The sequence below is a fragment of the Scatophagus argus genome, chromosome 23, assembly GCF_020382885.2.
Source record: "Scatophagus argus isolate fScaArg1 chromosome 23, fScaArg1.pri, whole genome shotgun sequence".
Lineage (NCBI taxonomy): Eukaryota > Metazoa > Chordata > Actinopteri > Scatophagidae > Scatophagus > Scatophagus argus.
Window position 1 is genome coordinate 2,276,843 of NC_058515.1, and position 13,299 is coordinate 2,290,141.

General features: G+C 38.9%; 1 protein-coding gene across 5 annotated transcripts in view; it reads right to left on the reverse strand.

Annotated features, from left to right (window-relative positions):
• Positions 1-403: 403 nt before the first annotated feature.
• pde5ab (phosphodiesterase 5A, cGMP-specific, b) overlaps positions 404-13,299 on the reverse strand; it is a 71,082-nt gene continuing 58,186 nt past the window's right edge. For all 5 annotated transcript variants that reach the window (XM_046380375.1, XM_046380376.1, XM_046380374.1 and 2 more), the window contains 9 exons: positions 11,646-11,771; positions 10,854-10,948; positions 10,652-10,739; positions 8,458-8,558; positions 7,630-7,707; positions 6,385-6,448; positions 3,190-3,264; positions 2,538-2,621; positions 404-2,398 (listed from right to left, as the gene is read on the reverse strand). In XM_046380375.1, the coding sequence (XP_046236331.1) occupies positions 2,279-2,398; positions 2,538-2,621; positions 3,190-3,264; positions 6,385-6,448; positions 7,630-7,707; positions 8,458-8,558; positions 10,652-10,739; positions 10,854-10,948; positions 11,646-11,771 (831 nt within the window). In that variant the 3' untranslated portion in view covers positions 404-2,278. The remainder of the gene's footprint in view (positions 2,399-2,537; positions 2,622-3,189; positions 3,265-6,384; positions 6,449-7,629; positions 7,708-8,457; positions 8,559-10,651; positions 10,740-10,853; positions 10,949-11,645; positions 11,772-13,299) is intronic.

Sequence of the window (13,299 nt, forward strand, 5' to 3'; positions counted from 1 at the left end):
TGGTACTGAACTTAAATTTAAGATGACACTCCTACCCAGAACAATTTTGTTTCTCCAGCAGTTTCATTGGATGGATTTTTCTAGGTTTGTATTTATATTTTGGTTTGATTTACAGGTTTGTATCTCGTGGTGGTGGTGATCCCTTGGATTTATCAAGGCAATGGTTCTGACCATTATTGTATGGGCTAAAATATTTGGCCATGTGTCCCTACAACTGTAATGCAATAAGTTTAAATCATCAGACAGCGTGGTTTTAACCTTTATAGAATTACATCAGCATATACCCATACAGCCTGCATGTATTCAGTCTGAATTATGTCATATGGAGAGAACTTCTTATCAAATGTTGTTCAGTGGTCAGGCTTTGCAGTAAAAGTATAAACTTTCTTGCACATCACTTCAATCAGATCAATGACATCAGCCAAGTCACATTTTAATTTATGTGGCAGAACAGAGTGTACCAGAGCAAGATGAACCCCAATGCCATCATATCGATTGGTTTCTAGCAAAGTTTGGTTATATTCTATTGTAAGTGACGTGAGAATAGTAAATCAAAACAGAGTTTGGTCAGGTTGTCCACAATTAATGCAAACTTTGGTCGGTTCAGTTATAAAAATGGAATGTGGACAATTAAAACGTTTTTTTTTTTTTCCACAACGAGGCAGTGAAAAATCTAGGCTCATTTCCCTTTGAGATTGCAGGCCTAGTCTTTGGCTCTTACATTTTGGAAAAGAAAAGAAAAGAAAAGAAAACACAATACAGTCCATTTCCAAATGTCATCTGAAAAAGTTCATTCTAAGAAAGGTCCTTCAAACAAGCAAAGGTGGGATTTTTTTTTTTTAAAAAATATGAAAACTACATTTTCTTTAGAAAGAATCGTGTGCTCTTGATAAAGGGATGACCTTACAATATATAAACTCTAATAAATATATAAAACAAAATAAATATGCAATAGTTAAGACAGTGAGTGAAAAATTGTTACAAAAGACAAACCCTTTTAGTGTGTGTGCTGTGAACAAAGACACATTTAACAAGCTTATCAGATTATTGTGACACTGTAAGGATATAATAAATACAATATCTGCATCACGCTGTAATGGTGCTGATCCCCAGGGATGTATGTCTTACCATTCAGTGTCCTAAATTTCACTACCTGTGAGAGATAATGGAAGTGAGACATCAAGATGAAAGCCACTCTGTGCAAAAAAAAAAATAAAAATGGCTATGGTAATAAATATAGCTTAGTACTGAGTCTGTTATTTTCTCTGGTGAGTGAAAGCCATGAAAGAATGGTGACTACAGAAAAATTAGTCTCACGAAGCTTGACGAAATGAGCACAGTCCCTGAAGCATGGGTCACATGTGAACATAAAATTGCTCATCATTCTCACTTGTTTATCATGGCAATTAGCTAACAGTTAAATTACAATAATACAAAATTGTTTAAGGTTTTACTTTAGGGGATGTTTTGTTCTGGGTCTTGTTTTGTACTCACTTAAGTTACTGCGGAAATCTGGGAACGTGGTGGTATTGCAGCCGCCTACAACAAAGTCCAGCTGAGTAAGCAATGAGCTGTTAGATGTTCAGATTAATTTCAATTCAATTTATTTATTTATATAGCACCTTAGACAATCAAAATTGTCACTAGGTGCTTTACAGAAACCCAGAGCCTGAACCCCCGAGCAAGCAGACAGTGGCAAGGAAAAACTCCCTTTTAACAGGAAGAAATTTTGAGCAGGACCCAGCTTGCAAGGGAGAACCAGATTATCCAAAGTACTTTATTTAGGGTTAAATTAACAATGACCATGTACCTCAAAGATAATAATTCCTCACTACTCTTTTTATTTATTTCATGTTTTATTTCTTTTTATTTTCTGTTTTATATCTTCAGAAATAGATTGTGGGGTATTTCTTTTAGACTTTTTAGACTACTTTTGTGCCTTGTAGAAAATTTAAAATTCTGATGGATTCTAATGGTCTTTGGTCTATAACAGCATAAGCAAAATCTTACTCAGTGATGGTGCTGCTTTCCCCAATCAATTAACTTGGTGAGTACAACCTTATTATTACAGAGAAAAAAGATGCAAAAAACATTGTTTTGTTTTTCACTACGTAATCTTTTCTTACAAGGGAAATTAATTTTTGGGGCACTTTCCATGCATAAAGCATGCTAGTTGTCCTTTAAAGTAACATGCAAATTTCATCAAATTTTGTGAGACCAGTTTGCACAGGGCAACCCCTGGAAATTTGTGTTGGTTGAAACTAAACTGGTATTGGGATCACACCAAGCCGTTGACCAGTCCTTTCTCACACTCCTCAGCCAAATGTTTCCAATGCTGCCGGTTTTTCTGACATCCTTCTAGCAATGGGGAGCAGTACTCTGACATGCCAGCCAAGGTCTGTGACAGAAAGACACATCATTTAGCATCTCTCGCATTTCCACACACTTCATCATAATGTGTGCCTTTTTAAGTTATTCAGTTAGTACAGTGGTTCAGGCGGTTCAGCAGTTGTCGTGAGTTAAACTGGTTGAAATACCTCGTATAACTGGGTGCAGATGGCGTCAATAAAGGACACCTGCATGCTGGGAATCTTATCCCTTTTCTCGCGATTCATCAAGTCCTACAGTGGAATGATAGAAAAACAATTATCCATGAAAAGAGCAAGAACGTTTTTGGTACAGATGCACTGAATGACCCGCCAGGGACTGGAATTGGCCGGCTTTTGACGTTCTAGGTCCTGACCACAAACCAGTCTCCCATATCCGATTCCAAGCCGGTCCGTTTTTCGCACAGTGGCGAGCTAACAAGCTCCTCACCATGACTGAACCAGATTTAGTTTGTGTTGCACCTGCTTTTGTTAATTAGGCGAAAGTAAAATATGTCAGATAAAGTTGGGTGTACAGTTCATTTTCAGTTTGTAGCTCTTTCCACTTGCTTTATTTCGAGAGGAAATTGTTTAATAATTTCTTCTATTATGAAAGTAAAATTTTGCATTGAAGAAAAGCTGATTTTTATTTGTATATGCTGTCAATTACAGTTCTTAGAAAGGAAATCAGAATTGGCAGGAATCAGTATGGGCAGGTCACACTTCCAGAAAAAATCGGAAATGGGAATCGGCCAAGAAAATTGCAATTGGTGCACCTATAGTTTTTGGTCATTTGTTTACTGGTGTGACACATTGCACTTACGCTGGGTTCAATGTTCAGCTCGCGTCTTTCTTTGTCCCCCTGTTCGAAGAACTCAGTTGCTACCAGCTCTGCAATCTGCAAGAGAAGACACTGGTGAGTTCATATACACTCAACAAAAATATAAATGTAATACTTTTGTTTTTGCTCTCATTTTCTCTCCCGTAAATATTTAAGACTTCTTTTCTGCACACAGGACATTTCTCTGAGCTTTTAAGCACATATTTAAGACCCCTGTTAACGAGCACTTCTCCTTTACCGAGATAATCCTTTAGCTTGAACTATGACTTTCACATTAGGGTTACAGATGTGTTTCTGGAATATTTTCAGCTTCTGGGAATTGTGTACAGGTCCTTGTGACATGAGATGGTGGATGAATGACCCAAGATCAGACCACAGGATCTTGTCATGGTATCCCTGTGCATTAAAATTGTCACTGATGAAATGCACCTGTGGTCTGCTAATCAATGTGTTGATATAACACAACTCTAGGGTGAATGGATTATCTTGGCAAAAAAATGAAGTGCTCACTATAGATACTGTAGAGTCTTTAACTTAAAGCAGAGGTGTTGAAAATTCAATGAACTATCAGCTTATGAACAACAAAGAACATGACAAAAATAAAATATAAGCTCTTGATATATATATAATATATTAACACTTTTGTTTCAAATGTATTTTCCAACAATTCTCTCTGTCAACATCATTGTAAAGTCCTTGGTTTGATTTGGACATGGCTCTGTCTCAGGAGGGTGTATGACATTTAAGCTAATCAAATGCTGCTCTGTTATTGGCTGATATCTATGGCAGTTTGAATTTCAGTGGAAGCATTTAAATGAACATCCTAGGAGGCTGATTTTTATTAAGAGATCGGTACACCCTACCACAGAGAAGACATACTTCTCCTTTTGCCAGAGTCAGCACGGTCAAACTGTAACATTAAGAAACTAGTGGAAAAGAACAAGACTAAATATGTATATATAGAAGGTAAGGACAGCTTGAACAAACAGGAAAACAAAAAGATGCAATGTTAATGAAAGGACAGGTATAAAAGCAAGTCAATAAGAAAAAGTAAAATTGAGTAAGAAGAGGGAGAGGGCCGCTAAAAGAGTGGCAGTCAGGCTTGGGCTCTAATCGGCATCACTCTATGTCAGTGGTTCTTAACCTGGGTTCTATCGAACCCTAGGGGTTCGATGAGTCGGTCTCAGGGGTTCGGCGGAGCCTCCGCAGAGGTCAAGACACACCTGACTCATCGTGTCAATTCGTGATGACACGCCCCGCTTGGCCATCACTGGCAGCAGATGATCACATTACATTGCTTGGCCAATCAGTGCTGCGGGGAATTTAGCGCACTCAGTAGAAAAAAACATATGCCTATGTCTTGAATTTGAAAAAAATCATATTTTATTTTTCACTAAAGAATGGTTCGGTTAATGCGCATATGAAACTGGTGGGGTTCGGTACCTCCACAAGGTTAAGAACCACTGCTCTATGTGTATATGTTAAAGCCACGTTGATTGAGCTGACCAACACCGACACTAAGGATGCAGCAAATGTTAACTAGTGGGGATAAGTAACTTTGTCTTACTTACCCTCATGTAACACTCGTGTTTTTTGGAGCAACTTAGCTCCATGTCAAAATAACTTGTCAAAAGAAGACCCACTACTGGATTTTTGAAATCATTTCAAGAATTTCCCTCCAGGGATAAATAAAGGAATTCTGATTCTGATTTCAAACTGCTGATTTTGGAGGATCCTTGTACACACTTGAAATATAAGTTCATGAAAAGTATGGTCAAGCAAGTAAAACTGTTGTGGTCAATGATCATTTAAGGCAACCTAAATCAAAACCAAGATAAAATCAAGTGGGGCTGAGAGAACTGTGATTTGGCACTATATAAATAAACTGAACTGAATCAAATTAATAACATTGTGTTTAATGTTTGCTGTGCTGCCACCAAGTGGCCAAAAACAATTGTATCCTACTCTGATCTGTTGTGCACTCAAGACACCCAATGGACTAAAGTTATTAAGGTTGAGTTAAACCATTAAAGGTTTAAATCATTAAAGGTTTAACTCAAGGAAAATGAAGCTTAAAATTTCATCTGATAAAAAAGAAGGTAAACTAAAGTAAAGATAAAATCCTATAGAAAAAACTGCAAAGGCCAAGATGCCCTGTTTTTTAGATGAGTCATCTGAGGACAGGGGCACAGCTGTTCTTATTAATGAGTCCTCACTTATCAACACACACAAGCGCACACACAAAACACACAAATGGAATGAGTGCCTGTCTGAACTTCTCTCCACTGTCCCTGTGGTTCCTAATGAGATGCAGAATAATGTAAGACAGCGGGGAGATGAAAACAGAGACAGCGGTGAAATACAGAAAGAACATTGATAAGTGTGTGTGTGTGTGTGTGTGTGTGAGTGAATGCAAAAGAAAAAGGTAGAGGGAGAGAGTGTTAAGAAGTAAACAGAGTGAAATGTCAGAATCAAAGATGAAATAGAGACGAACGTATGAAGAACAGATGCTGCACTTCTCTTTACAGGTAGAAACTGTTAAACATGTTACACTTTGGGTCACGGCCCAATCAGCAAAGGCACAGCAGGTGCGTCTCATTAGTTTCAAAGCCAAAACACCTGCTGAGACATCACTGTTGATGGTGTGGCCTGTTTCAGCCAACAGAGAGTGGATCCTCTGTTATTTTACCGAGAATTTGCCTTTGAGGGATTAGTTTACTGTACCAGACTACTTTAATTTAAAGTTCCACTAATGTTCTCAAAACCCATTGCATGCTACCTGACTTATTTTTAATCAGGAATTAATACCATACCAAAACAGAGCTAAAAGGAGAGTAAATATTGGACTTACTAAATAATGCTAATGTAACTCTGTGTCCTCTCAATATGCAATCCCCCCATACACACACACACACACATGCAAAAAACAGTGCATAAATTTCTGTTTCTGTGATTATGTTTCTGCTTGTATTTCTGGCATTACATAGGATGAAATAAGTGAAAGTAAAAATTGTAAGAAGGATGAATATCAATGTGTGGCTTAGGATTTAGAAAAACCAAATTGTCATATGTCCTAGATAAACTAGTAAGTAAGGGAAGAAAAAGAATAATCCATACCACAGAAAGCTGAAAAGGTGCTGTACAACTAACACAGACAAATGGGATATTTTTTTATACCCTTTTTTGCACAGGCCAGGGCTTGGTGATGGCTGAGATGTCACATGCAGTCATCAGCATTGATCTGAAATTGAAGGTAAATCGACAAACACTGATAATCACAGTCATACCGCAAAAATATTTGGAAATAGTAATCATATCCGACCATTGTGAGTGTGTTTATGAGTCTGTCTTGTGTGTTTAAAATCACTAACTGTATCTCAGTTTCCAGCAAATGAAATGCATAACCTTTCAGTGTCTTGAGATAACTGTGTTATGAATTGGCACTTTAAATAAAATTGAATTGAACTGAATTGAAAATTCAAGTAATTGTGTTGGTTGAAACTAAACCTAACTAACTAAAAGTAAAGTAATTCAAGTAATTTTCTCAGTACTACTGTTTATGATTATTTGCTATTTCATAAAGAACAGCTGACTTGCACAATTGAGGATTATTTGGATTCTTTATGAGAGTGATATGAGAAGATATTTTAACTTTGCTATTACAGTGTTAGTCTCGCCTGGTCTTGTTTTCTGCCGCTTATTCAGGTCCGGGTCATGGGGGCAACAGTCTCAGCAGGGAAGTCCAGACTGTCCTATTCCTGGCTACTTCCACCAAGATCAAAAGTGTTTCTCCATGGTCTCAACGAGCCACGCATCGTTTGGCCTGTCAGTACTTTTTCTTAAAATACACATTGTGACGATACTCCGGTTTTTGGTTCCCCTCTAATCTTGGAGCAAGGCTAGCTGTTTCCCTCTGCTTCAAGTCTTATGCTAAGCTAGGCTAACCACATCCTGACTCCAGCTCTGTATTTAACACACAGACTTGAGTAGAGCTGCTACAATTAGTAGCAATGAACGAATCAATTTTAAATAAAATGAGTCGCCAGCTGTTTTGATAATCCATTAATCGGGATCATCTAGAACCAACATTTGCTGGTTCTAGCTTCTTAAATGTAGGGATTTACTGTTTATGTTTCATATTTATGATAATGATTTATGAAATGAAGAATCTTTGAGTTTTGGACTGTTGGTTGAACAGACCCAATTTGAAGATGTCACAGATGTCACACACAAATTGTTAATGAAATACAGTAATCAATAATTAAAATAGTGGCAGATTGGTATTGTTTTTTTTTCTCTCTTGGAAAGAAAGCAAAGGAGCATATTTCAAAATATTTTTCCTTCAAAATCAAAACAGCGTCCTATTGTTTGTGTACTTGTATGGTGTTTTACATTCGATCGTTTTGCAAGATTGGTACTCACCTCAGTAAGTCTCTGTGATGTTCGTCCTCCCAAACAAACTGATTGTTCTTCGTGAGCTCAAAGAACTCACCACGCCTCCTGACAACACACACATAGCGAGAGCCGATATTTATCCACGTACTGGCACTTTACCATTTATTATGCTCCTGTGCCTATGTTGTGTCTATGCCGAAAGATGGATGGGAGGCAGATGAATAAAAGAAGGTGAAAAAAGGCAGTGAGAACAATATATTGTAGGGCTCTGTCATGATGACAGTCTGATAAAAGTAAATAGTTATATGTGGCAAATTTAGACAAAATGTTCCCCCCTCCTAAAAACACAGCTTTAGTCCACTTGTGTTAACATTTTTGGGGAAAAACAACGAAATAAAACTTAAGAAATTAGAAATCATTTTTCGGTGGACAGAATATTTGCCTGAAAAATAGATTGTGGATGCCTTCGGGTCACCCACCCCTAGCTGCAAGTAATCACACTTGACCTGAGCCATGAACAATCACTGAAGCCTCCAAATTCCTTACAAACGACACAGTCTTAAATTACAGAAAATATAGACACTATAAAGGTCTACTGTGTAGTACTGTAAGTGAGATTTAATAAAGACATTGTTAGTATCCTGGAATGACAAGATGGACACAATTTTGTACACTTAAGATTAAACTGAAACTGTTTTGTGAAGGGTTGATTGAATGTAATGATGCCAATCAAAAATACTCAAAAATAGCCTCACTTCTCTTCCCTCTTCCCAAATTGACTTTTCTTCTTCTATCTTCCACCTCTCTAACCCTCTCCAGTCAGATTTCCATCTGCGCTTGACATTTGGTACCTACTTCATGTACAGGGCTAGGTCAGTGGCCAGAATAGCCCTCTCGATCATCTTCAGAGTGGCTTTGTACTCATCCAGGGAGAGACCACTAAGGATTTGGTTTCCCTGGAGAGAGAGGAACAGATAGAGAAAGAAAGAGTAGAAACAATTATAAAAGTGCAGGGGCAGCTCTGTATTTTGATGATTTACACTAACACAGAGTACATACATAACATTTTGACAGCGTGTGTGTGCACAGAGTTAGATAGCAACCCCCTAAGGAGAAGATGCTGTGTATTGATAATGTGTGGTAGGGCAGCAAGGGGTTGCCATGACAACATTAGATTGCAAAGAGACAAAAAACCAAAAAACTGAATGAAGTCCACATGTCATGAGTGTTTATTAGCATATGAGTTCACACATTATTCTGTCCTTTCCATTTCAAGTGCTCTTATGAGGGTGAATTTGCATTAATGCTGATCAGCCTGTATGTGACACAGTAAAATGCATGTCTCTCTGTGTGTGCTTGCATCTGAATGTGTCCAACAGCTGCAGCGTTAAGTGCTGCTGAGGAGTTGGGAGACTATTTAGAGTTTGTTTTGAGACCATAAAGATCAGGGCAGGCTGTAAGTCAATGTATTTTATTGGGCTGTCAGATTGTTCCGTGGTGGGCTAGCAAATGGAAAATGAGCATAATTATTGGTATAATATACAAGAAAAATCCTGCAATAAGAAGGCAACAACATCAGGTTCCTGTAAACAGCCATTTTGTCTCTGTGCAGAAAGTAATCCAGATTGAGGACAACCTTGAGGACAAGTGGCACACATCGTTGTTATGTAAAGTCTGGTTCATCCATTTACAAAAATACACAAAAATGTAGCTACCACTACACACACCTGAACGAAGCTTTGCCAGCCATTTGTAAACTCATTTTTTATATTTATGTATTAAGTCTTTCCCGAGTTACTAGTTTCTAAGATATGTCTTAGCTAGAAAGGACTTCAGTTGCCAGGAAACATTGTGCATACAAAATGTGTTCAGTTAGTAGCATTCCTGCAATTTAAAAGGAGGAAATATGCAATTACACTAACCTAATCAAAGTTATTTAGTTATTCATTCTTAATTATTTTAAATGGGAATCTCACGGAAATATCCTTAATATGCTTAAATCTTCAGTAACAAGCTTTTATACTGACAGTGGATTCTGGCCCCTGCAATGGAAAAGGCATGTCTAACGTTCAACTGGAATCTGAAACATACACAAGTAGTTGCTGTTGTAGGACCCCATCAGATCTGAGACCTACTATGTAATGTGCAAGACGACAAAGACCTTTACAGACTGTGAAGATTTTGAAATCATTTTTGAGGCTGGCAGGGAGCTATGTTAGGGACACCAGGAGACGAGAGGAAATGGAGCTTCTTGATTGCCACCAAGGGCTCAGCTGCTGCATACTGAATCAGCTGCATCTGTGAAAGGGCAACTAATGTCATGTTTTGCAAAACTGTGAGACAATAAAAATCTGGGTGTGAAGAGACAATTTGGTTCCCACATGGACACTGATAGAATAATAATTAGCTTAATAACCGACTGGTAGTTTTGCTGCTCACCAGTAAGGGTAACAATGGGTAGCAATGTTTAAACAACTGATCAATAAATTCCATACACCTCTACGAAAAATATTTGTGACATTCTTTTGTATTTATTTAAATGTGTCTACGTGGTTTGTCTGATATACACTAATCGGGTTACATTTACACAGTCTCTAGCTCCAACCGGATCAAAAAATGCATGCTGTGTTTAAGAACACTGAGACTTCTGACTTTCAGGGAATTTATGTGTAATACAACACATTATATTGTTTTGATTGTTTTTGCTGTTTTAGATTCACTTCCACCAACTCACCAACCTTGTTTCTAACAGAGGCAGAGCGCTGTGAAAGCTCAGATACACCCACTGTACATTACATGGCTACATGGCAGACAAACTAGGGCTAGTTGGTGAACATAGTGGAGCAATTAGCAGCTAGAGAGACAGATATTCTTCTTAGGAATGGGTGGAGCCAAAATGAAAGTAAAAGTTGGACTTCAGTATGTGGATGCTAACACACGGATGTGTGTTTGGTAGCTGGTAGATGAAGAGATGGTGCAAAAAAAAAAAAAAAATAGAAACAGGGCTTGATCAGACATCTTCCTGTGTATGTAAATAGTGTACACCTACGGGGCTGTTGAGAATCATGAGGCAGTGGTCGAAGTGGTGATGCTCCATGGTGGAGTGGCAGTAGAGCTGGGCCAGTGGGTGGTCGCTCCTGGAAACAAACACACACACACACACACACACACACACACACACAGAATGAATAGAGCACACTCCCACGCAAGCATGTACAATTGCTGTACACATGCATATACAATTGTTGTACCTCTGTATGTAGGAGTTGTTGACTCCTCTGTGGTCCAGGTCATGGCTGAGAGTTGCGATCATCAGAGCCAAGACCTCCAGATCGCTGAGCTTATTCTGTCGGATGAGTAGATGAGGACAGGATGAAAATGAAAAAACACATACAAACTTATGCAGCTGGTAAACAGATGACAGTCTATTGCCACAATCAGACCAAGCAAAAGCCTCATAGCTGTGTATACACAGTGCTGTATGTCTCCACACACTGTTGGCAGCGTGGAGCCTGGAGTGGACAGCAACGCTATCCCTGCATACGACACAACAGCTTTTACAACAGAGCTGAACGAAGGGCCTCCAGTATGGCTGTCAGGAATATTTCTAGACTGTAGCTGCAGATAGTTCCCAATGTTTTATGCACATAGTTCCCAATATTTTCTGAAGTTTTTGAGTAGTATTCAGTGGTGGTGTAGGAGATCCTTTGAAACATTTTAACCATCCATTACATCATTATAGGTCAAAAATTTGGAACATAAGCTACAAATCATGTAAATTTAACATTACTGCCATCCATTTTCCAAAACACACTATAGGCTTTTAGGCTGATTTGTATGCAAAGTGTGCTTGAGTGCATTATCAAGAGTGACTCTGACAAAAAGGAGATGAATTGTTTAATGCTGCCTGGGAGGTAGGAAATCAGTGATATACTTGTAGATAATGAACTGAATCATGTAAAATAAATGGGTGTATGGTATTCAAACAGTGAAAGACAATTTAACAAATCAGCTCATCCTAACCAGCAATTGACTACACTGACCTGTAAGCGTCCTGACTTGAGGAGAGCGAACATGCTCTGAGCTGTGTTGAAGGCATGTCTCCAGTTGTGATAAGCCACATTCTTCCTGTAGTTCTTCTTCACACTCAGAATCCACTGGCATAAACTCTACAGAAGAGACATGGATTTATACTGTGAGACAGGTATATGGCTAAAAAACAGGAGTAAAAAGAAAAAGCATGTGATGAGCAAACTGTCAGGTTGTTTGCCTTTTCCCAAAGTAAACACTCAGCACCCTGCCAGTAAATCAGTGCTCTGCGCTTTGAAAGTCATCTCTGCACATTTATCACAAACACAGTGATTAAAACTAAATGCAAATTATGGTTCATTTTCTCTGCAGGATCATTACACTTTGATTATAATGACTGACTCTAAAGCATGAAATACGTTAAAGTAATTTAATAATAACATGTACAGTTCGCTCCCCGTGCTGTGATGCTAACATGTGTGCTACTGGAGCGCCCTAATGTCCTCCAATCAAAGGTCCTCTCTATGAGGCCTCTGTCTGCAGGCACTCCAGAGACAAGGCACCAACATACAAGGGCCTCTTCACATGGGGAGCATGCTGATGACGAGAGCCAAACCCACCAGCGACCTGGCAGTACTGACACAGAGGAGGAGACTGTCGGTTGAGGGGAGTAGTGGGTCTGACAGATGGCGGTAATGGAGGCAGAGAGTGTGAGTGATTTTTGGAGGGGAAGTGTTTTAGGTGGATGATACCGCCGTGTGTGTGTGTGTGTGTGTGGTCTCTGAATTAAGGATGCAGGCAAATACACAAATATTGACTCAATTGTAAATGCATTCACTTATTATCCAACACATATGCACACACTGTCACTCACACATATGTACTAATGGTCTAATGCTGCTGACAACGAGAAACCGATTTTTTTATGCAATTAAAAAAACAGGAAGCTGTGTTTATCGTTTTCCATGACATACTGAGAACAACAACCAGAATAACGTGGTGCTGTTGTTCTAACTTTTGTGGTTTTCTCTGTTGCTACAATAACGTTCATATTAATACAGCATACAGTATTTTCTTTTTGTTGGGTCTGACTTGGAGTGTATGGAATTCAATTTTTATTTTTGTTTCTGTACGCACAAGAAGCACAAGGGCCTGAAGAGTGTTTGAGTTTCAGTGTTTTGCTGCTGCTAAACTGACAAGACAGCAACCCGAGTCTTCTGAATACCACGCTTACACTTTGGATAGTCATTATTGCTTTTATATACTATAATATTACGTGCTTTTTTCATAGAAACTTTGTGGAAGAAAGCCTTTAGGAAGGCAGGTGTTAGGATTAGTGTTCTGGCTGTTTGGTTTTTTGCTTTGTGCTCTTTTCCCCACTCTCTCCCTCCCCTTCTCTCTCTCTCTCTCGTACCTGTTCTTGCCTGTCAGTCTCCTCTCCTGGCTGAACCTATCCGGAGCAGCCCTGGGCGGGTCTTTGTTGTTTGCCAGTCACCTCCTCTACCGCACCTTCAATCAATACCTACCTGCTGGTTTTCACTCTCCACGTTTGCCGGATTGTTCTGTCTCTCCACACGGTACTCACATCAGGCCAGTTTTTGCTCATAATGCCAAACTTGAATTTTTTTGGATTAACTGTTCCTCACTGTCCTGCCTCCTGTTTTGCCC